This window comes from Vanacampus margaritifer, chromosome 5, assembly GCF_051991255.1.
Source record: "Vanacampus margaritifer isolate UIUO_Vmar chromosome 5, RoL_Vmar_1.0, whole genome shotgun sequence".
In the NCBI taxonomy this organism is placed as follows: domain Eukaryota; kingdom Metazoa; phylum Chordata; class Actinopteri; order Syngnathiformes; family Syngnathidae; genus Vanacampus; species Vanacampus margaritifer.
The window spans coordinates 9,127,518-9,152,858 of record NC_135436.1 but is presented as its reverse complement, the minus strand read 5'-3'; the positions used below and the strand labels follow the sequence as shown (position 1 = coordinate 9,152,858).

The 25,341-nt window shown below is 39.6% G+C and overlaps 1 protein-coding gene across 4 annotated transcripts in view; it reads right to left on the bottom strand.

The window, feature by feature from the left end:
- Positions 1 to 24,825, bottom strand: part of lrrc75a (leucine rich repeat containing 75A) — a 43,887-nt gene extending 19,062 nt beyond the window's left edge. The window contains exons 1-5 of one of the 4 annotated variants that reach the window (XM_077566518.1): positions 24,124 to 24,825; positions 23,746 to 24,050; positions 23,189 to 23,441; positions 12,443 to 12,571; positions 6,846 to 6,958 (exon numbers count right to left, since the gene is read on the bottom strand). In XM_077566518.1, the coding sequence (XP_077422644.1) occupies positions 6,846 to 6,958; positions 12,443 to 12,571; positions 23,189 to 23,437 (491 nt within the window). In that variant the 5' untranslated portion in view covers positions 23,438 to 23,441; positions 23,746 to 24,050; positions 24,124 to 24,825. Of the gene's footprint in view, positions 1 to 6,845; positions 6,959 to 12,442; positions 12,572 to 23,188; positions 24,051 to 24,119 lie in introns of all 4 variants that reach the window. The other 3 variants (XM_077566519.1, XM_077566521.1, XM_077566520.1) reach the window with 3 other exon arrangements.
- Positions 24,826 to 25,341: the final 516 nt, after the last annotated feature.

The window sequence follows — 25,341 nt, the reverse complement described above, 5'->3', positions numbered from 1 at the left end:
CTTCATCGACCTCACCAAAGCATTCAATCTGGTCAGCAGAGAGGGCCTCTTCAAGATCCTGCCAAAGATAGGATGCCCACCAAAGTTACAAAGCTTCATTGAATCATTTCACACCAGTATGCAGGGGATAGTGCAGCATGACGGCAATGTCTCAGAGCCATTGAACATACGCAGCGGAGTGAAACAACTGCGTACTTGCGCCAACCCTCTTTGGGATTTTCTTTGCTATGCTCCTGAAGCATGCCTTCAGCACAGCAACAGAAGGAATCTACCAGCACATAAGATCTGACGGCAGGCTTTTCAATCTCGCCGCCTGAAAGCCAGGACCAAAGTATGTGAGGCTCTAATCAGAGACATGCTGTTCGCAGACGACGCTGCAGTTGCAACCCTCAAACAGTAAGAGCTTCAGACCCTGATGGACCGCTTGGCATGGAAATACTACCAACCATCACCATCGATGATTACGAGCTGGAAGTCGTGAATCAATTCACGTACTTGGGGTCCACGATCAGCAACAACCTCTCCCTTGATAGAGATCGACAAGAGGATCGGAAAGTCAGCTTTCACACTCACTCGCCCTCACCACACGAGTGTGGGAGAATCATAAACTCTCTGTCAAGACGAAGATGGCAGTGTACAACGCCTGCGTCATCAGCACACTGCTCTATGGGAGTGAGACGTGGACAACATACGCCCGGCAAAAAGAGACTGAACTCCTTCCACTTGCGCTGCATTCGCCACATTCTGGACATATCTTGGCAGGACAAAGTGCCCAACACCGAAGTTTTGTTCCGCGCCGGCCTTCCCTCCATGTTCACTCTACACAGACAACGCAGGCTCCGGTGGCTAGGCCACGTTAAACCGCCTGGAGGATGGCTGAATCCCCAAGGACATCCTCAATGGAGAACTAGCGACTGGTAGAAGAGATGTTGGGCACCCACGGCTGCGCTTTAGAGATGTCTGCAAAAGAGACAAGAAAGCCCTGGAGATCAACACAGAGCCGGGAGGAGCTTGCAAAGCACCACTTCGAATGGAAAGACACTCTGGCCAGACGGCTCGAGGAGGGCTAGAAAAGATTGACTACTGCAGCAGATGGGAAAAGGGCCCGCAGGAAGAACCGTCACAGACCCGGCAGGCCGGCACCAAAGAGACCACCCACAAGTGTGACCCGTGTGATAGGGACTGCCATTCTGCCATAGACGGTGCTGTTCCAGTACAGCCGACATTTAGGATTCTCTTTCATGGTCATCATAGACCAACGGAGGCCGAGAGTGAGTGCGTTTAGATGGTCAACTACTGATTTTCATGGAAAACACTAGCTTTCGTTGTATAATGGACATTTTGGAGCCAAGGTACCAACTTCCTTCTCGGCACTACATTACAGCGATGGCGCTACCGGACCTATACAACAATCCATTCAATCCGTGTATGATTCCTTCCACTCCGAAAAAAGGGATCGTATCGGATCAGTACCAGAAAGAGCACGCCTTAAAAAAATTGCATCGGATCGGAAGCCCCAAAAAATCTGATCATACTAGCCATAAAATTGACAAAAAATATCACAAAATTGAGTTACAATGACAGTACAATCAATAGCAATGGTTCAATTTCAATCCCATTAGTTCTGGGTTGATGAAATATCTCCAAGAAGCAAGTGAACGAGGCATCGGCAAAAATGGCTTCTGTTTGCCGCGATGTACTTAAAATGGGGTCTAGGGGTGCTGTGCAACGGTTTCAGATTTTGCTGTACGAGAAACCCTCCCGCGGTTTTACGGTTTTTACGATTAATATATTGTAGACATAAAAAAAAATCACATCACATCTTAAAATAGGGCCTGGGCACTATGTATAACAAATGGATGGTATGTACCCTCTCTTTCTTTCATCTTTCAATTTCTTTCCATTTCAACCATACTTACAGGTAAATGTTCACAGCCTTTAAACTGGCAATTTGTGCAGTTTACCGCTACACATCACATTTAGGCATCGAGATAGGTTTCTTGGGAGTCCTAAGATGGCAGCTCCGCGGCTTCAAAAGTCTCGGCCCATGGTGGGGCTCGCGGAAGCATCCCGCCCTGCCGCGGATCGGAGCCCCGGGGGTTGGTGAGGCGGCCGGCGGTCGGCCAGTGGCGACGCAGAGAGCGGTGGTTCCCGGCAGCGACGATGGCCTTCCCTTTCCCTTCTTCCACTCAACCTGGTCCAGGCCGGAACCCTAACCACACTGTCGGGTACGCAACTCTACCCAGGCGGCGTTCAAAGCTGAGCCCTGTGTTGTTGTGCGCCCGCTAAATGGGCCACGTAGAAACAGAAGAGCTATGAAGTATATTTGCGCCGCACGTGAGCGGAAATAACCAGTGTTGTTCAACGGCTACGGTTATTTAATCCTGACATCGTAAAACTGGTTAATTGCTGCACCCCTAATGGGGTCTAGCCTAGAAATCCAGACTCACTCGCAGCTTTGCCGGAGAGCGAGTCTGGTCAACCGCCCTATCTGTTGCATTTCTGAGGCAGGGCAAACCTAAACTAACAGACAGTGGACTGAACCAATGATCGATGAGCGGACGTGACGTCAGAATAGCGACTCGTTGAAGTCTTTTATTTATTTTATTTTTTTGCGGAGATGAAGTAAAAATCCAACATGGTTACTAGCCGAAGAGAGACAGTAGTGAATGACGATGTTGTTGAATGTCGTTGTTGCGGGAAAAACTTGATGGCTGAAGAGTGACGTTGCTCACACAAATAGACGAATATGATTGGGTCGTCTTGTTTTTGTCTTGTTTTCGGACGGAGCCGAATCGCTGTCTATGGCCGGACTTCAAAAAGAAAATGAGTGTGGTTTACCAGGCTAAATGGGGTCTACGTATTGTAAATGTTGTCTATGGTAATAATTGCCAGCAGTTGTCACAAAGGGAGAACAGAATAGAGTAACATCAAAAATATGGAGCAAATGAAGTGCTGTCTGTAAGGTATTCATGATAATTTCTCCCCAAGAATTATACGTGCCCCTTAAATCTGAGGTGTGCGGACAGGTCTGACTACCCCCCTGGCGCATTGTTGCATGATGTCATGCCTGAACTCTGTTGAGTTTTTTTATGATCATTCAGCCCTTCACCAAGATGAAACATTTCAGTGCTTGCCAAATCAACATGAGAACAGCTACTATTTAGGATATTAGTAAACATTTCCAGCAGATACAATTTGTTTTTGGACCCATGCAAATAAACAGTAGTACAATTCTACCCATAGCAAATTACAACTTACATTAGATAACCTTCATTAGTCCCACAATGGGGACATGTGCAATCTAATCTAATCTAATTGGGTTTTATGTTTCAATCTACATCAAAGACTTTTAGAGTCATGGTTGAGTGGTACACAACACTCATAGTGCTCTGAAAGTTATCTATAGTCAAAAAAATTTAATTACAGAGATGACCGTGTAAACAGAATGACAGCCTCCTAAAAAAAATGTATGCCATCAACTTGAAGTCATTAACATTGCTATTTGCTAGCCTACCAATCCTCAAGTTCATCAGCACTAAATTTGAATAAAATGATCATTTCACGACACTGCTTTCAAATGCATTTTCTCATTTACAAAGTGTTGCCATGGCAGCATGTGAAAATTAGGAGACTTAAGTCAGTCACTTGCAAACAGCATGAAACAAGAATGCTGCCACTTGTCCTTACAAAGCTTTACAATACAAAGCAAACTTTGCCATCGCGATAATTGAGGAGCAGGGAGGGACATAAGTCATGTTACATTCATATATTTTACAGTATGAAAGGAGAACATTTGTACTTGTTAAGCCCATAAACCATCTCATGACGCTTTTGGAGTTAAATGAGCCCTGTCTTGTCGCTCATTAACACCTGCAACACTGAATTAATTAAATCCTGCTCATCAGTGTAGAATAATTTAACATAATCAGAAAATATTCCTTTTTTTAATCTGATATTGTGATAACTGTCACTATATTGTTTCTCTACTATCTGCTCATATCAGGATGCATACATGGTGAACATAGTTGCAGGTCACAGGAAGTGTGACTGTAGTATTAAAGTGACCCTTTAACCCCTTAAAATTAATTTTTTGGCATACATATTGAAATTAAGTTTTTTTTTTTCTTTACAGTCTCCGGAGAAAATTAAGATCTTAACTGAGTATCCAACCATTTAGGCAAATGATGAGATTTTGGTGGTGGGACACAAATCAACATTCTCTGTCACGCAAGCATGCAAAAAAAATCTTACCTCATTTTACTCCAAATTCGACCAAACCCACAAGTACACATTTCCTAAAGGCTGCCAAAAAAATTCTTGGCTCAAAGGAGCTTATTTAAAATTGTTAGACATCAGCTATGATTAGTAAGGCTCTTACTCTAACAAAGACCATAATTCCCTGAAAGATCAGATAAAGTAGAGCCCTCCCCAAGAATGTACTGAACGATCTGGCTTTTGCCTTTCGCTAACTTGATTGCGCTTTGAAGTTTAGAGGAAAGCTTAAAGGTATATTCAAGGATTTTCTCAAAAAATACGATACGATACGATATACTTTTACAGTATTTTCCCCGTGGGGAACTTTTTCCTGGACTCCGTCCAGCTGCAGTTTACAGTAAAGAAAAAAACAACAGAATGGAAAGAGATAAAATTAAAATTAAATAAGAAGTGCAGCAATAAGTGGAAGACTTCCCAGAAGTCATCACAGAAGTATACATGTGTAGAGAAGTACATACACGAGGACTGCACACACCCATATACACACACACACTCATATATATATATATATATATATATATATATATATATATATATATATATATATATATATATATATATATATATATATATATATATATATACATATATATATATATATATACATATACATATATATATATATATACATATACATATATATATATATACATATACATATATATATATATATACATATACATATATATATATACATACATATACATATATATATACATATACATATACATATATATATATACATATACATATATATATATATATATATACATATACATATATATATATACATATACATATATATATATATATATATACATATACATATATATATATACATATACATATACATATATATATATACATATACATATATATATATATATATATATATATATATATACACACACATACACATGAGTATGTACAGCACGGCTGCATATATTCCAATATTCCACACACACAACATTGCACCATATATCTTATTGCACTGAGTTAATGTCGAAACCAAACGTCTGTTTGTCACGTTTTAAAAAAATTTGCATACGGAAGACCATTCTACCAGCTCTCCTGCTCGTCCGGGGGAAACGCCTCTGAAATGTCGCTAACATGCGAGCTCATCTTCATCATCATCTTCATCAGTCTCTGCAGCGGGCCTCACTTCTTAGATGGATGTCCTCTTGCAGCTCTCAGCTATTTTCAAAGTACGTGGTGAGTTCGGTAGAGCTACAATGATGAATAGCTAAATCCGAAGCTCACCAGGTTCATACTAAAAACACTTAAAGTGCACATGTGCAGCTATTAACTCATTCACTGCCATTGACGGCTATAGACGTCAAAAATTCATTTGAACTGTTTCTATTAGTTTAACTTTTTTTCCCAACTTTTGTTAACAAGAGTATGAAAACCTAGAAAAAAAATATTACACATTTAGAACAGATATAAAAAAACATTTTCTTCGTGAGTTGACTATTGAAGTCATACAATTAATTACAATTAAAAAATGTTAATCGCCCGACACAATTTAAAAAAGAAAAGATTATTAAAAATTAGCGCCGTCAGGCGATTAATTTTTTTAATCGTAATTAATCGCATGACTTCACTAGTTAACTCACGATTAATTGCAAATTTTATATCTGTTCTAAATGTACAATTAAAAAAATTCTAGGTTTTCATACTCTTGTTAACAAAAGTGGAAAAAAATGTAAACTAATAGAAATAGTTCAAATGAATTTTTGAAGTCTATAGCCGTCAATGGCAGTGAATGAGTTAACGAGCACGTATGACGTCGTTACGGCATATTGATTGACAGAATCGAGAAACAATCATTACCTGGAAGACGCAGGGACAAAAAAATCCTTCAATACACCTTTAAAGTTGAAAGAAGCATGGCGGAAAGTCGCAGCCTCTACAACTATACACATTTGACCAATTTGTGAAAGACTAAAACATTCAATTATAATTAACTCATTCACTCCGAGCCATTTTCACTGAAGCAACTGCCTTTGCTGCCGGCTGTTTTACTGGATTTTGACCGATTTTGCCAGGCCCACAGAATATTGTGTTCTATTGCTATAAAAACATGGAACCTATCAAAAGAAAGATTAGAGTCTCTTCTTTCATCAGGATTTTTTTTTTTATATTTTTATATTTTCTGTTTTGAAGCAATTAGCATTAGAATATAGCTAAGTTTCATCATTATTCACAAATCTGTGAAATATCCAGAAGTGGAAAGATCTTTTTGCAGCATGGCCCTGGTTGATCTCTTACACTCTGCTGCCACCTGCTGGTCGTTTTTGTAATAACTACCATTGCTTCAACCATTCTCTTCAGTTCAGAAGCTGCATCAAAGCCTTTTGTATGCTCCAGCATAAAAACATTAAAAATGTCTTTGGAGCATGGTAATATTTAAAATAGAACATATTTATACATTTTTGGGAGCAAATGAGTAAAGCTAAGCACTTGTAAGAAATCGATGAAAATAAAGGCCAGAGAGTAAAAAAAAGAAGAAAAAAAAGAAAAAGGATAACTGGCAATTTGTCATTAAAATACTGCCAAGTACTGACCATGCTTGGGGTTTCCTCTTGAGCAGGCCTTGTCTCCTCCACTGGGAGTGGGGGCTGAGATGGTAGGTCAGCTGACGACAAACTTTCTCCATGGCCCCCAGAGAGTCGCCCTCCTATTGGACACAAACAATGATATGAAGTCATGGAGGACTTTTGAAAGTTACCTGAAACGCTAAATAGGAGACTAACGGGAAATCTGTTAAAACGTGTTACTATATTGTTAATCTATAACAGGCTATCACATGGGAAAGTTGATAAGCACAAATTGAATTTACAACCAAATGTGGTAGTCAAAAAGATAAGGTTGGCAAGCTTGTTTATTGTTGTATAAGTTTTGTTGATCAACGTTTGTTGGTTTACTTGCCAAAACGATTTAAAAATATTTATTTTATTATTATTTGGACCAATGGAATAAACCCTGAATGTGTTCAAAATAAGGTTTAAAATGTTCATAAATGACATGTGGCCTCGTACAATAGAGTTTGAAGTAATCATCACTATTCAAAAAAACAGAGTGATGCTGCCAATCAAAGTCTAGTAAGCGAGTTGTCTAATTCACAGGGGATTGACAAAGGTAGGCATAATGGGCATGACATTACTGCAGAGACAAGATTATGAAAAGCCGGATTTATGCACTATTGGAGCAAATAATTGGCAAATACATCTGTCAGCCAAGCATGTGTGTGTGTGTATGTGTGTGTGTGTGTGTGATATGATACACACACGTTCACACAAAAATGGGGATTTCAATGCTTCACGGAGCGTTGATTGACTGATGAATCACTGTGGCTTCAAGCTTTGCAACATTTAACACATTCATTTAAAATTAACCCTGGAGAACCCAAGAACCATTTTCTTCTTTGGAAAATTATGAATTATACATTAAATGACTGCTATAAGTTCACTGAACACCAAAATATATGTTTTTTCAATTTTAACCCTTTATTCCCTAATTTCGGATTAGGGCGAAATTTGACCCTTTTGGGATTTAGGGGTATCATTTCGAAAAATCTGAATAACAAAAACTGTCAGTAAACTATTTAGAATTTAAGAAAATAATCAATCAAATACACAGCTACATTGAACAATATATTATTTTTGTTTTATTTGTTGCATTTTAGAACTGGATTTTGAATGTACAAACACACTTTGGCCAATGGAAACAAGAACACAGGGACAAAATCACTGCTGGAAAAAAAAGAAGGTCTTATTTGAGTAGCAAAATTTATAGGGGCCAAATTTGACCCCGTGGGTTCTCCAGGGTTAAAGATGCAATTTAATCTTCTTAAAATGGCAATGTAAAACTTTTAAGTACATACAGTATATGAGTTGATTTTGTTGTATCGACAAAGGCTAGTCAACCAATGACGTCATCTTCATTGTGTTTAACAGATGAGTTGTATGTTTGGGATCATGAGCAGATCCTGGCTCTCTAGAGTCGTGAAGATGTCAGGAGACCCGAGGAAGGATATAAAAAAAAAAGAAAGAAAAGTGAATCCAGCACCGACCAGACATCCCCTACTACCCACCGGGTTACCAACCAGAATCTTTCACCAACTCCAGAAACATCTAAAATCCAACAAATTAGGGAGACCCCAAGAGACCAAAGGAAAGACTGAGGAAAGGAAGGAAGGATAGATGAAGCAGAGTGAGATCCACAGACATCAGCCTCCACCGATTCAACGACCAGAGGAAGAAGCAGATTGTGTTTGAATTTTGATAGATGCTGGTGTGGTGGATCTGGCATGCATGAAAACCTCCACCAAAGAGGGGAGCCGTCAACCCCGGCCAGGACAGAGCTTGGTGTACCTGTTTGATGTATGCTCCACAAGTGGTTTCCATTTTCAAGACCTTCATAAGAGTTTTAGTGGTTAAGCATATGTTGGCTGTGGCTGTGATTGGGTTTCCATTTTTTTCTGCTTCTTAACTCATTCACTGCCAGTCATTTTTACTGAAACAAACCCATTTGCTCCCGGCTGTTTTACTGGATTTTGACTGATTTTGCGAGGCCCACAGAATATTGTGTTCTATTGCTACAGAAATATGGAACATACCAAAAGAAAGATTAGTCTCTTCTTTGACCGTGAAAAAAGGTATATTTCTATCTGTTTTCGTTTTGCAGCAATTAGCATTAGAACATAGATAAGTTTCATAATTCTTTACAAATCTGTGAATTTTCAGAAGGGGAAAGAGCTATTTGCAACCTGGCCCTGGTTGATCTCTTACACTCTGCTGCCACCTGCTGGCCGTTTTTGTAATAACTACCATTGCTTTAAGCATTCTCTTCAGGTCAGAGGCTGTATGCTATAGCATAGAAACATACAAAACGTATATATATGTTTTTGGGACCATGGCGATATTAAAAATCGAACGTTTTTTAAGGTTTTGGGAGCAAATAAGTTAATTGTTAATTTTTCACCTGTGGATAGTTTTCAAGTTGGTTACACACAACACAAATACATGTTGATTTGATGTCACATCTGTATTGATGTCAAACCCAAATGTTTTCATTCAGCAAAAGTAAATGAATTGGACCCACTGTTAGAATACTTTTGAAAGTTTGTGTACTTTAGCTTAAGGAAGAATGATGTCTGCGTCATTGGCACACAGAGCCTGAAATGCCTGGTATCACACAGTGTATCTTTTGTGAACCGTGCATGACAGCAGCACTTCACACACCAATGAGTATGGGTCATACCTGTGAGAAATCTAGCAGAGGCAATTCACACAAAATAGAAGAAAGGAAAGACAATGAAGAGAAAAGAATGCACCATCAGAGAACTTCATTCGGAGTGTCATGAGAGATCAGCAGATGTGCTGCCAGAAATTTTTATTTTGTTAGTCCGTGTATGTTTGTTCAAATCCTGCAAGTACATCTGCTTTGCGTTCAACTAAATAGCCTGACAGTTAAGTCATCTTAACTTTATTTATAGATCACTTTAAAACAGCCAAGTGCTGCACATAAAGTACAAATTGGACATAAAAATAAAGACAGTTAATGCAATAAATGAATAGTACTGGTAAACTCGATTTTTCCAGATGCGGGGTTTTGTATTGTGATCTTATAATCAGGTACCGTCTGTCATTTCAAATCTCAACCTTTCAACACGTTCTTGTATTGTGTGTCTGCCTGAGTGAGACATATTATTTATACCGCCGGCACTCAGGGTAAATGCTTTTGTGTTATTAAAGCTGCAGCAAGTGAATTGTAATTAAATAAATGAGAGTGATCTTGGGCCGTTGAAAGCAGCAGTAGTGGTATTTGACTGGAATTTGTGCTTTTCTTTCATCTTCTCCCATGCCTTCTCTCTGACTTTATGCTTCATCACCTCCACATGCTTTCCTCTTATTGGCGGCCTCTTAAATTATTGATAGAATACACATCGATCAATCTATCCCATCTCAAAAGATCCAATGACCCCTCTCCCATCCCTCTCTCTGTTTTTGTACTCCTTCAACATCCAGTTTTGCCTCCATCCGCCCCCAAGCTAGTCTGCTAATATCACATATTTTTCACTGCACAATTCAGTGTGTTTCTGTGCATCGATTTCTTAAATTTAAGCATGACCAAACTTGACAGATTTATGATTAGGGTCACGGGACAGGTAGCACTAAGTGACAAGGCATATGACACCTACAACATCAAAATATATCAAATCTAGAGTAATTCCCGACCAAATGTATAAAGGGAAATTAAACAATTTCCTTAACGTGGTTCGAAAATTACTTATTCACTCCAAAGAATGTTTGGCATGTTTTTATGTTCCGATAGTTCTGCTTGAGCTGTTCAAAGCTTTTTTTTTTCTTTTTCTTTTTTAAAATAATCTAGCCATGCTTTAAATTTCTCTGCAACTGACCTGTCTGGTAAGTTTCTAGTTTTTTTAATGGTGCTATTGTTTACTAGTAGACGTAGAATCTATTTACTAATTCGGTGAGCCCAGAAGCCAATTGATTGCACCGGATTGTATTTAGTGGTATGAGAGTACAAGGAGCTGAATACAAATGCACAGCAAAATTTGCAGATTTATATTTTCTTACAATTGTGAAAAACGTATATTATTGTCTTTACATTTTACAATAATTTGTGTTGGTCTATCACATAAAACCTCAACAAAATAAACTCAAATTTGTGATCGTAAGGTCAGATGTTAATGGATATATTCTCTGGAGCTTTTTTTTCCTTTTTTTTCTTTTGTTTTTGTTTTTTAATTACAGTATTATTATTATTTTAATGTGTATTACTTGTACACAATATTTAACAAGCACCATGGTAAAATGGAAACATCACTTTAGTGTGACACTTTGAAAAGTCTTTATTTCGGTTAATATTGAAATAAATATACTTAAAATCACATTTAAAAATCATCCACAAAGGCTTATGTATTTAATTAATTACCAAAGACTAAAACGGTAATTTTCGCATTTTTGTTTTTATTTTTATTTCGTTAACAAAATAGTTTTTTTTAATTTTGTTTTTTTTGTTGTTGTTAGTTTTCGTTAACTAAAATAACCTTGGTTCCAAGACATCTGTTGTATTGAGTTGAGTTGAGTTTATTAGAAGGACAGTGTGCAGTAACATTAAAAAGATGGCTGCACCCGATTTAGCACAATGCTAGTTTCCATCTGTAGCTCCAGCATTACATTGATTATATTGATTGTATTGATGATACGGAAGTGATTGTTTGGTATATTCAACACAATTTAAATTCAAAGGAAAGTTTTCTTTCTTTTCTACAATGTCAAAGGCAGCTTTCAGTTTTTTGTATCTTAAAACAAAGTACTTACTAAGATAATATAGGCCATTAGGGATGGGCAAATGACTGCATAGTATGGGGAAATTAATGACAAATGAGCCATTGCCCACCTCGTCACCCTCAAATGCGAGGTCAAAGGTGAGTTCGGCTTCCTTTTCTGAGTAAAAAAATAAAAATAAAGTAACACACAAAGACAGCAAAAGCCTCATTTGTATTTTCACACCTGGTGAGGGCACCAAGCCAATTGTACTGCCCGTCCATTATATACACTCACCTGCACAGTGCACACACATAATTAAGACATTTCATTGTGATGTAACATTTTAATTTCCACTTATATTTAAATATTAGTGTCTTACATTCAATTAATATTGGCCCAAACAGGGCATTATGTAGATTAAAAGACCCTGATGATTTGTTGTTCTTAGGTCATGTTGACCATATGCCGCCATGCTGAAATTGCTATGTCAGCGTTGGGGCATTCCTGTAAAACCATCACACACTAGCCAGGATTAGCATAAAACTCCTTCTTCCTTCCCACATTTTTCCTCTAGTGGGGTTGCTGTCACGCTTTCACTCTCGCTCAGCGACATCCCAAACGACATGAATGAGCAAACACAAAAACCTGCAGTTCCCTCATGAACGCACACACTGCTACACAACCACTTAGAGCAATTCTCTAATCTAATAACATCAGACGAAATGAATCAAGAGATCAGCTGATAGCAATGAATCACTTGAGCCCATTTGGTTTTGCAAAGGAGGTTTTGGTGTGATTGGCAATATTTGGGAAGTACACTATACATGTCAATGTGTATGCGTGCGTGTGCATGTTTGTCTTACCGTCTTTGGGCAGTGTACATATCGAGCCAGGCTGATGATCAGGTCATGCGTGATGGGGTCAACAAGGTTTCTAAAGCTGGCGTAGCGGTACAATACATCATCCAGAGATGTCGACTCCATGCCCAAGTCCTACACACACATACACACACAACATATATTGGCTACAGCACATTATACACCATCAGCCATCTTACAGGGAAGAAAAGACATCGTAGTTATGCAACACATTTCACACACATACAGTAAGGAAACCTCATGAGTCACTGAACATGAAAAGAAAACACACTGTCACAGTATACTGTATATAAATATAAGCACATAACATATGTGGGCATTGATCACACTTTTTTTTTTTAACATTTTGCCACTTTTCTATGGCAGTGTCAATCAAAACTAGGATATATTCCCATTTTCATTCACAATTCACATCCTATCTACCTATCCTATTCTGTGTTGTAAATTTAGGATGCATATATGGCATCCAAGCATTATTAGACAGGAGGTTTGCAGAAAACAAAATTGTTTTCTTGAATAAAATCATTCTAAAAGGCAGCTTTATTATAAAACATACACAAATAGGATATACAGTATGAAGCACATGCGTGTATTAAGTACAGTACATTAAAAAAGCTAATGTAAAATCCCAGTGCATGCTGAGGATATGAAGGCATGGATTATTATTTTTTAAGTCAAATGAAAAGAAACCAACATCTCAAACAAAGTGACCTTGGTTTAGGATTAATATTCAACGTCTGACGTCCATTAGGATTACCTAAAATATTCTTCGGCGTAGTTGAGGCACAAAATAGAAACGATCCTTGGGTCGATTTGTGGCATAATGTCCTTATTTCATCTTCATTCTTATATTGTATTTTCCTTCAATTATAATAGGAGAAAGACCATTTCTAAGATGCCGAAACAGAAAAACTGCTCTTTGAAAATGGACTGGTAGGAAAATGAAAGACTGAAGCGGGAGATTGACAGACTGCAGTGATGCGGACTCAGTTGGTAGTGGCTGTGCAGGGCCACCTGCAGTTGATCAATCATCTTTGCTCTCTTTACCCCCAATGTGCACATTCCATTCAATCCATTCAATGTGCATTATGCACTTGCATTTTGACTGAGTCTACACGCTTCACTCTTTCATCGACATCTATAGGCTAAATATCATTTTAAATTGTTAAGTATTGTTTTAATAAAATATGGAAGTGCTCTCTAGTTACATAGTAAAACTGACAAGTTAAAAACAATATGTGATAATAAAGAAAAAAAACACCTGGTTCAACAATCGGCATTGGTAAATAGAAGTCTGCCAATACTCTCAAGAAAAAGCAAATAATGATCATGTGGTTGATGCGGCCATGGCACGGTGCTTAAGAATCCTTCACAACTGAAGGCCAGCTTTGATTGAAATGACAGCTGTCTGTTGCTCCACAGTGTCACTCATGCTGTGTGCCTGCTGTGTTAAATGCAGCAGTCTTATTTCAAATAAAGCATGTGTACAGATGTAAAAAGTGCTTTTATTTTAACCACGTTCAATGCTCAGTTTAGTATTTGCTTCATTTTGCTGCATGCAAGTCTGATATTTACCAAAAAGGTTTCCAAAGCTTTCAACCAAATTGGTGGATGGAGATGTTCGATTGTCATGCAAATGGTTTGGTTTAAATCCATTGCAGAGGATCAATGGTTATTATGGGTTGACAAAATAAACATTGTGCACCGATATCATGAATATGATGGCCTCAATTGAAAAAGCCTGTATAATGCCTCACTTGAAACGAAAGGCAGCCAGGCTTTAGAAGAGTTCCCAATAATTTAATGTATGATAATTTCATTCTCTGTTACATCACACAATCTCTCCTTGATGTCAGCGGGCTAACCTTTTTAAGGCTTGCATGAGTCTCACCTAAACTGTTCCCATAAAAACACCAGATGCATGCATAAATTAAATGCAGGCGACGTGTACTGTATCGATTTTATTTATGGGTCATTTGAACAGGTTTATAGTGTCTTGGTGTGTGTGTGTGTGTGTGTGTGCAGCAGAGCTCTTGTCTTCACGCCCTGAAGACTGAGCGGGCCAGAGGAGGCGAACTGCTCAGTCTCCTACGAGAAAAGGTATGACTGCCGCCGAATGCTCTGTGAGGCACGGGGAATAATGGCAGCAGCTTTGACTGAATGGTAAACACGGTCATTATTTTAAGATGATGTTATTTGTTCCCATGGAAATGCATTTTCTAAATAAAGATTGTCACACGAGAGAACCCATAATACTGTAGCTACTGGGAAACATGGAGGAGGCTCGGTTATGATATGGGGCTGTTTTTACTACATCGTAACAGAGTGTCTTGAATCTGTGCACTGTGTGCAGGGTGCAAGCAATTTGATTCACGTGTGTAGAGTGTGCAAATGGTTTATGTAGCTCATTATTAACTGAACCCTCGTGAAATATGCATGCCAAGGACCAAGTAGTAATGCAAAATAACTAATTAGGCTAAGGGGAGAAAAGCATGACTTCATCACCAGAGAGGGTCACCATCAAAGTGTTGGTCTGAACATAAAGAATGACACAGACAGAGAAAGACCAGGTGGATAGTAGAATCCATAACTGCAGCACATAATGACCTTTACTAAAGATCACATACTCACCTGGTATTCATCTAATCTACCATACAAGATATTAGATCATTATGACTATCAATCATCTTGATCTCTTCCATCAATTGCATGCTGAAGTCTTAAATTTGAAAACATTCAAATTAGAACATTATAAGTCCATGCTGACTTAATTGTACTTACACTCCAAAGATGGCTCAGATGAGAGGGAGTCCAACTAAATACTTAGATGGCTCTTTGTCTGTTGATAACCATAAATGTTAGCCATCATTTAAATTTCCCAAACTAATACTTCTATAAGTGTTTATCCAAATATAGCATAGCTTTCTTTGTAAAGGCAGATTTTTTTTCTTCTCTGCAGCGGCCTTGTATAGGATCCCATTATGTGCACATGTAGGTTACCTAATGTTATTTGTATGCTCCAGTATCGTTCACACAGTCCTACACAAACTCAATGTCCATGTATTATGGTAGGCTAATGTAATCAAATGTACTGTAGCTGTCAGTGATGTTTGCACATGTGTTTATTTTATGAAAGTATGGGAAAGGTTACCTAGAGCGCCCATGTGATAAAACGGTTACGTGATGAAGACATTGTGCACAAATCAGCGTTTAATCACCATGAGACGCAGTCAGGCATGCTTTTTGTCTTGATTGTCAGCATTTGCACTGCACAGCACTTAATGAAGTCAAACCTGCTTTCAGGAAAGTCTCATAGCTCCAGCTACAGTAATGCTGTGACTTGCATGGTGGCAGGCCAGGAGATGAAATATGTCTGCATACTAAACATTCTGAATTATTTATCTCAAGTGCAACCAACACCATGCAGAATCAGTCCGTAAAACACCCAGTACCATGTTCACATGCACCGCTCTTCTACTGCCACTAAGGCTCCGTTCACACTGCAGCCCAATTCCGATTTTTTCACACTCGACCTGAGCCTCTTTCGTATGTGGCTATAAATCGGATATGTATGCGATGTGTCTGCACTGAACACTCATCCGCACGCATCCGATTAATACGTCATCAAAAGCCTGATATGCGCTCTGTGCTGGCGGGAGAGAGTGCTTGGAAAGAAGATTACTGAGTAACAGTTTTACCTTATTTGTCTTTAATTTAATCACCCTTGAAACATGAAGCATGAAGTTGACATGTGTGGTGAAATTCAGCACTGCAGACGGTTCATCACGAGACGTCATCTTCGTCATTCAAAACTGACGCAAGAGGAAGCTGAGGATAGCAGCCAACCAGGAGCAAACGTTAAAGCAGTCCATGCAACAACTAGACTAGAGCTTTAATTACTTCTAATTTTCTGTGGTCAATGCAAAGGCAATGATAGTCGAGTTGATTTTGAGTAATCGATGATGTCGTTAATTTTTTTGTGGTGGTAAACTCTCTACCAGTGCCTTGAGCTCTCAAATACAAGTTTGGGGTCGCCCCACTACCCCGAACCTGCTCATCCAATCACATTTAGACACCGTGACCAAATTTAGATACAGTAACTCTAACTGCAAATCACATAACACAACTGCAGGGTCGCTACTCGCTAAATCAAAAGGAGAGGCTGCCGATCGTTTTTTGGGGATTCTTTTTCTTACTAGAGTTTTCTGACTGTTTGTGTGAAAGTGAAGGTGACTGAGTGAGACAATGGGTCTGAGTTGGGGGCATGGGGCGACTAGAATGAGGAATAAGAGCTTACTGTCTGTGAGATCAGGTTTGAGCAAAACATTAGCTGGTTGTTTTTTGGGGGTGTAAATACGATCGACAATAACTTTTCATTTTCAAAACAAAGAAGTTGTTGACCGAGCACCGCTCATCCTCGTTTCATTTTCTAATCAGACACTATAGTGTATTCTCTTGACTTTTCAAATGGGGCATTTTAATTTGCTATTGACAGCTGATGTGAGAATTTAGGCTGTTCGTCATATGGCCGTGTCTGGCATTTTGCTTTTAAAAATATTTGAGGGTAGACCTATAGCATATTTTGAAGGTTATGTGCTGTCTAATTTTTAGTAATACAGTGATACCTCAGCTCACGAACTTAATTGGTTCCCAGAAAGTGTGTGTGAGGCGAAAAGTTCGTCTTCCAAACATTTATTTCCCATAGGAAACCATTAAAATGAGAATAATCCGTTCCTGGGTCCCCATAAAACATAATTTTCTACTAAATAAGCCTTAAAACTACACAAAATATACCTTATTTTATGTATAATAAATGTGCTATTGTATTGTAATTAAAGAAATACACTGTACTGTATAATAAAGTCATTTTATTTGCCTTTGTGATGGTAGTTGATGGCTTGATGGAATGGAGTGGGAGGAGGAGGGAGGGAGGGAATTACTGTTTGGAAGGAGAGTCACCTTCCATAAGGACTGTAGGTAACTCAACCTCCGGTGTGGCTTCTCTTCTTTGCTTCTTAGGAGACTCTTTATCCTTTGTGCTGACTAAAAACCTCTTAATTGACACCTGTTGCTTTCTGAGTTGTAAGGTCTTACGAAACTGAGGCATCACATTATCATTCATCATGTTGATGATTCTCATAGCCACAGTCTTTTCTGAATGGTACTGTTCGATAAAAGCCTGTACATCACTCCACTTAGTTAACATGGTCTTGATGCTCTCACTTGACGCTGCAGCCATCTCCTCCTCCTCGTCCTCACATGACAACTCCTGAATGGCTTCCGTCTGCTTGTCCTCTTGAAGGCGAATCAAATCCTCTGTGTTGAGGACCTCATTATGGCCAGCAACAAGCTCCTCGACGTCATCTGCATCCACTTGGAGTCCCATGTTCTGTCCCATGGAAACAATGTTGTTCACAACAACAGAGTCTTGAGGATCAAATCCTTCAAAGTCCCTCTCAAGGATGCATGCGGGCCACAACTTCTTCCATGCTGCTTTCAAGGTTCGAAAGGTAACATCATGCCAAGCCTTTTCTATCAGTTGAACACAATGATACACATTGAAATGGTCTTTCCAATAATCCCTAAGGGATAGGTCGGTGTCATTGGTCACGCGAAAGCACAGAGTAAATAAAGCCTTAGTGTAAAGCTTCTTAAAGCTTGCGATCACTTGCTGGTCCATGGGCTGCAGGAGGGGGGTTGTGTTGGGAGGGAGGAATTTGACCTTGATGAATTCAAGATCACCTTGAAGTTCCTCCTTCAAACTTGGTGGATGCGCTGGGGCATTGTCAAGGAGAAGAAGACACTTGACAGGGAGTCCTTTCTCCTCGAGATATTTCCTCGCTGAAGGAGCGAAAACATCATGCATCCAGTCCATAAACAGGAGACGAGTAACCCAAGCTTTGGTGTTGGACTTCCACATTACAGGAAGCTTGGATTTAACCACCTGTTTTTTTCGAAGGCCCTTGGGTTTTCTGAGTGATAAACCAACATCGGTTTTATCTTACAGTCGCCACTGGCATTGGCGCACAGCAGGAGGGTTAGCCTATCTTTCATAGGCTTATGCCCAGGGACGGACTTCTCTTCCTGTGTAATGAAAGTCCGGTTAGGCATCTTCCAAAAAAGGCCGGTTTTATCAGCATTAAACACTTGATGAGGAACGTAGCCTTCTTCTTCCACCATCTTGAGGAATGATTCCTTGTAAGCTTCTGCAGCTTTATCGTCAGAACTGGCTGCCTCACCATGATGAATGACACAATGAATCCCTGTACGACGCTTAAAGTTCTCGAACCATCCGTGGCTAGCCTTGAAATCATCAATGGATGACGAACTTCCAGGTTGCCTCTTGATGATATCCGAGTGAAGTTGCTGTGCTTTCTCGGCGATAATACCCTCACTCACACTGTCCCCTGCTAGCTGCTTTTCATTAATCCAAATCAACAGAAGTTTTTCAACTTCTTCTATTGCCTGAGACCGTTGCTTAGACAACACAGAAACACCCTTAGCCACACACGCTCCCTTAATAGCTTCCTTGTTCTTAAGGATGGTAGCAATGGTAGACTTAGTGTACTGGTACTGGGACGCTAAGTCACACAAACGCACACCTCGTTCGTGTTTTTCGATGATCTCCTTCTTCTGCTCGACCGTAATTTTCTTTAATGTCTTCTTAGGCTTAACACTAGCCTGTGGTGGGGTCTTTTTCGGCCCCATGACAGCAAAAGATTTGGTTCGTCCGCCGAAAACTAGTTCGTCAGCTGAGACTATATGCTCGCGAATTTAATGTTCGTGAGGCGAAAAGTTCGTGAGCTGAAGCGTTCGTCAGCCGAGGTATCACTGTATATATATTTACATGCATTTAAGGCTCTCCGCTGCTAGTTTGCTGCGCACAGTGCGCAGACATCCATGTTGTTGATGCCAAAATAAGTGATTGCTGATTAATTGACTTCAGGCTCAAATCATCATTGTGAAGTGGTAAAGTATATGTTGACTAATTGGGTCAACCGCTAGCCACAACCTTCAACAACATTTAACAAATATGTTTATTGCATTTTGAAAAATATTTACAGTGAACCCCCAGTGTTTGTCTTTCACATCCCAACTATGTGGCAGATTTTTAAGCAATCGTTTTTTGCTTATGACCTTGTTCAGGCAAAAGTCCAAATTTAGAGTTGTGTGCCTTTTATGCAGTATCTCAATCTGCCACAACATGATGGGCAGCACTGCCGTCTAATGGAACAGATGCAGGGTTATTAAGAGGAAGAAGAAGAGGATGCCCCTTCAGAGTGAGTATAGTACAGTCACTGATCTGAATACATGACTAGATAGCCGATAGCCCGCGCAAGCCATTGAAGTCAAAGGGCGGCTATTTTGCTCCTCCCATCTCGCGAGCAGACTACTGTATAAACTATACGGTATAAGTACACATTAGACATATACAGGTCGTAGGCAGTTAGGAGACGCAAGTAGCAGGATTGAGAACACCAGGAGTCGAGTCCACCCCCACCCCGGCCCTCAAGGAAGCCCCCCACCCAAGTAAATTACAAATCTGTGGGAAACAATGTGTGTTAGTATTATGTTAGTGGACTCAGACAAAATGATACGGTTTGGTTGAACAATTTGGTGCTTAGATACATAAATTAATGTATTTTTTGTTTTGTGTGATAGTTTTACAGTTATAGCGGGTAAGGGAATCATCTGTAATCATAATAAAAAGCATTGTTGATGGATTTGTGACTTAACATTTAACAAGTGAATTGATATCTTATTGTAGGACACAATTAAAGTAGCTTCTATGAGTTACTGCACCAAAGGGCCGAAAAGCGCTCATTCTTTTTGTTGTTCATAGTAAACAAGAACCCAATGGGACAAACACTGAGGGAGTCTAAATTGAAAGCTGGAGGTTCCCACAGAAGCGAATGTTATGGTTCACGTTTGAGACCCAGAGGGAAGTGGCGTAGAGATGGTAGCTGTGGCTTCATTGCAGTGCAGTGATTAAGAAGGTGGCCTCATCATTAGCTGCTAACAGACCTGCTTCATGATTAATCAGTGTCTACTTAGGGTTGCCGTTGTTCCTGGACAACATACAAGGGAACCTAGTAACCAACGTCACATTTTCTTTCTCTCCGTGTAACGCTTGTGTGGGCTTTCTTAAGTATGTACAAACCTCAGGCCAAATCAGACAACACAGCATTAAATTGTAATCCCACCTCATTGTTAAATTTGTTCTTTGGCGTGCATCCAGCTCACAGACATTTCCGTCTCCAGCAATAATTGGGAATGTTCCATTAGCGGTCATTAGGAAAAGATCAACATGTCAGGAAAACTACAGCGCTCTGTTATTGTCTGATGCTCTGTCAGTTTCAATTATTTCGGCAATGATGATATGAGTGTCTTATAAAATTGATGGAATACATTTAAGCAGCAACACTATATACCTTGTATTATTTTTTTATGGTTATGTTACATGTTAGCATGCTGTTGCTAGGCAGACTTTGTAGGGCTCAATCCCCAATGGCCCATTTACAAACATAACTGAATCATACTGTGTACTGTATTAGATGTGTAAGAACTTAAAACTTTAAATTGCCTGTAAATTGAAAATAAGTGTGAATGGTTGTTTGTCTACAATTGGCTGGTAATCAGTTTAGGATGTACCCCGCCTTTTACCAAAGTCAGCTGGGACATGCTCCAGCACACCCTTGATACTAGTGAGGATTAATGGTACAGAGAATAGACGGAAGTTCAAATCCTCTGATTTCCGCCTCTCAAATGTGAGTATTTACTCATTTCCTTAGTTAGTCCTCCATGAAAGCAGAACAATTGACATTGTGTTAACAACACCTTCATGTACATCAGCTTGAACTTGGGAAAACTGATCAACATTTTTCGTATTTTCAAACACTTCCTCAGTCATTCTTAACATTTAAAAGAGTCTGATCCAAATTTGAAATTGAAACTCCTTGGAAACCCACCAAAATGTCAACAGAAGAGACTAGGGTCGATAACGGCCAAATATATACTTTTCCGGACCAGAATAAGTATATGTCAACAAGGGAATGTAAAAATGCAAATTATCTATCACTCCAATTCACTCATTCTGAACTTTGATGTAAACACGTAATTTTATCTGTCAATAATACTGAAACTAACATATTGAAAGATAAAAAAAAAAATAACGAACAAGAAACATTGGTCATTAGATCAGCCCATTTACTTATGTACGGTACTACACATATTTTTAAATATGGATGTTATATATTGCAATCAAGCTTTGTGATTTCTAAATAGAAAATAGGCGTAAGGCACAAGTTGGAGTATAATCATTTGATTAAATATGTGCAAAGACTGTGCACAAATTCAAAGCAGAAAATAAAATTGGGATATTTCTAGCATTAAAATACTGTAATTAGCAAGCAAGCTAACATACTCAAGGTAACAATATTGTATACATCTTCGTGTCAGGTCTCTATTTTTACACTATAGTTTACTCACAAACAAAACCTGAGCCATATAAGCTTCACAGTTGATACATTTTACTTTTTGACACATTGTAGACTAAAATGTTCATAACTTTTGATCTGAAGAAGTTTTGGTGATATTAATTCTGAGAATAATGACCAACTCACGCCACTTTTTCCCTTTACGTTCCCAATTAATTTCACATTAATTGACTACTTTTTAAAAGTGTAGTCCACCATTTTTAAATGTTTATATTTTCAGGCTCCACAATAGCGTTGCCATGTAATCAAACTGCCCAAAGGGCACAATATTGTGTTTTTGTCTTGCGTAACTGGGCCCTTAAATTAATGACTGCTGTTTCAAAATTGAACATCTACACTCACTGGACCCAACACTTTGGTGGAATAAAATAAAACAAAATGTGGAAATTTTAAGGCCAAGTTTTAAAAAAAACTATTTTGCTCCATACAGGTGAGCTAAACCTGTTTTTGTTTTTTACTTCCTGTAGTTGTTGCAATGCCCTTCTCTGCAATTCAACACTTCAAATTATGGTCTTTCATTTTCCTACAATTGTTTCTTGGCACACCAGATGCCTTCAGTCTGTACAGGGGGTTTCCCTCTACTCTTTCACAAGAGCAGCAACAAGCAGACGACGTGCAGTGAGAAACAAGCTCGCCAAATAAGGGTAGCCTGGAAATCAGCTGCACTGCAGTCAGGCTGCACACAACTGACCAGTTGAGCACGGACAATGCTGCTCAGTCAAAGCGCCAACAAGGGTCATTGCATCGTCTCACACACTCTTAGTCACTGTCAAGTCTGGAAGGCCTAAACATTTAATAGGCTAAAGGAGATTGAGACACACTATTTAACATTTAATAGACTAAAGGATTGCAACATCAAGTCTTGAAGGCCTAAACATTTAATAGACTAAAGGATTGAGACACACTATTTTAAACATTTAATAGACTTAAGAATTGCGACACACTATTTGATCAATATCAGTCACCGTCACTGAATCAATCAAGTCAATCAGATTTTGTCTGGGAAAAGGCCTTTCTTTTTTTTCTTTTTCCCTGCATGATCTAGTGCTCTCATATGCAAATTAATCATGGGGTCATTCTTGCATTTAGTAAAACACCACACTTCAATTCACATAAGATTATGTGATTTGGTGCTGCTGTTTTGGTTAGCAATGGCTAATGTTATACCCCTCACCATGCAGGATTTGCACCCCAGTCACGCAAATATTGCCATTTGAACGAGAACTTGAGTTACCTGCCGTAGTGTCCTCAGCATCTCTGTGGCCTCGTCGTGTTTGCCCTGCTTGGCCATCAGCATCATCTCCTGGATCATTCCGATTCGCCGCTGGTAAGGAGGCGGGGTGGCACCACGGCTCAGCCTGTCCCCTGACCTCAGCATGAGGGATGCAAACAGGTCCCCTCGCTCTTTGGTGGGGGTCCGCCTCCAGCTGTGCTGAGGGCTGGCTCCTCCGGCATCGTGACCCTTGGTCTGTTTGCCCCCCATGGTGCTGTGTGAGGGGGAGATGTGAACAACAAGCCTGATCCCACCGGGCAGTCGTTCAAGCAGAGGCAGCCTTGCTGGATGTTTCCATCAGAGTGCCTGCAGCTGATCACATCTTTACAGTCTGGACACTTTAGGGGGCATATGCAGCACTGTCAGCAATTAAATCGGATTTAATCCGCATGGATAGAGCATTGTCGCACGTAGAGTAGTAAACAATATCAAAACAGAACAGGAGGAATTAGTTTATGCCGCTCAAGTGGGGAAGAGGTCGGAGGATGCTGCCTGCAGCATGGCCGCTCAACACGCACCCGTCACACAGCACAACTGAACACCGCCGCAGTCTCCTGTCCCAAACACAACTTCACCGCGTCTCCACCTTGATTTACATCCGGGGACGACGTGTTGTTTTTGCTGCTGCTGCTGTTGTTGTGCTCGTCATTTCACCCACCTTAACAGAGCCCCCTGTCCTGGAGCAGAGCACAGAAGGAGGTGGTGGTGCAGGAAGCAGTCAGGGCATGGCAATGTTTACGTCCACGGCTCACCATCGACTGTCTATTCGTCGCCAATGTCCAACTCTCGTGTTCCACCCGCGGCCGCGGAATTCACCAGCCGCCTGTCACAGAAGGGTATAGACGTGTGGCAACGACGCTGAACGTCTGTCCAAGGAGGATCGGAGGAGTACCTGCCTGCTTGCCTTGGAACTGAATTATGGACGACAATCTCTCCGTTACGAGCGCTCGAAGCTCACGCCCCCCAACCGCCTCTAGGCAGAGAGCACCGCCAAGTTTCCAGCGTGTTATTACCCCATTACTCTTTACAAAAGGATGGCTATCTAAGGGTTCAAATGATATATGCTGTATAATGTATATTCAAACAGATAACCTGTCAGCCAGGTGTACGCTGCCTTTTAGAACTAACGAACACAAATCAGTGGCGACTCTTCTTTACTATGGGGTGTTGCTCTATCATAATAGGCCTTATCTTACGGTGTTCCTCTGTGATGTCATAATATACGTGTAAAAAATCAACTCGTCGAAATTCGCCTCCCTGTGATGTTTCTGTCCAGTGCCAAGTCCCTAGTTGAGGTTTTCTAACACCAGCGGGCGTGGTTAGCAATGCTAATTCATCATTAGCCTATGGGCAGCGTTGATTGAGCGGATGAACTCTGCCTAGCAACAAGTTGCCTATCACAAGACCAGGAAATAAAATACAGTTACGGACGTGTATTGTATTAATTCATTCAATATTCTGAAAACCAAAAAACTAATTCCGAAAAAAAAACTAGCCACAAGTTGCTTATCACAAGACCAGGAAATAAAATACAGTTACGGACGTGTATTGTATTCATTCATTCAATATTCTGAAAACCCCAAAAATAATTCCGGGAAAAAAAATCTGAAAACAGAAAAAATACTCTTAAAAAACAAAAACTAAAATAAATAAATCCCCCAAATAAATTACTGTTTGTCAATACACGAGACCCCCCACAAAAATGAAACAAATACATATGTATATATGAAATATTTGATTATAGTTGCAAAGTTTCGGGTAAAAAAAATAAATCACTTTGTTATTCTCCATAGAATTCTGAAGGGGGGGGGGGGGGGGGGGTACTTGATTTTCAGTTTCGATTTTCTTTTCTTTTTTAAAGCTGTAATTGTGTAACAAGTGAAGGGGTGCAGGTACTTTCCTTGAGCTCTGTATGCAGCCTCCAAAATATGGATATCAATAATGTTGTATGCTATACAGTTATAGTGTCAATACACCAGAAAAAGCTAACTTGTTACAATCGAATATTTTAATGTGGCAGCATTGTGTTCCAGTGGTTTACATGTCAGCGTCACAGTTGAGTGGTCCTGCAGTTTACATCAAGTATATGTACTTACTACTTACTTTTATTTAAG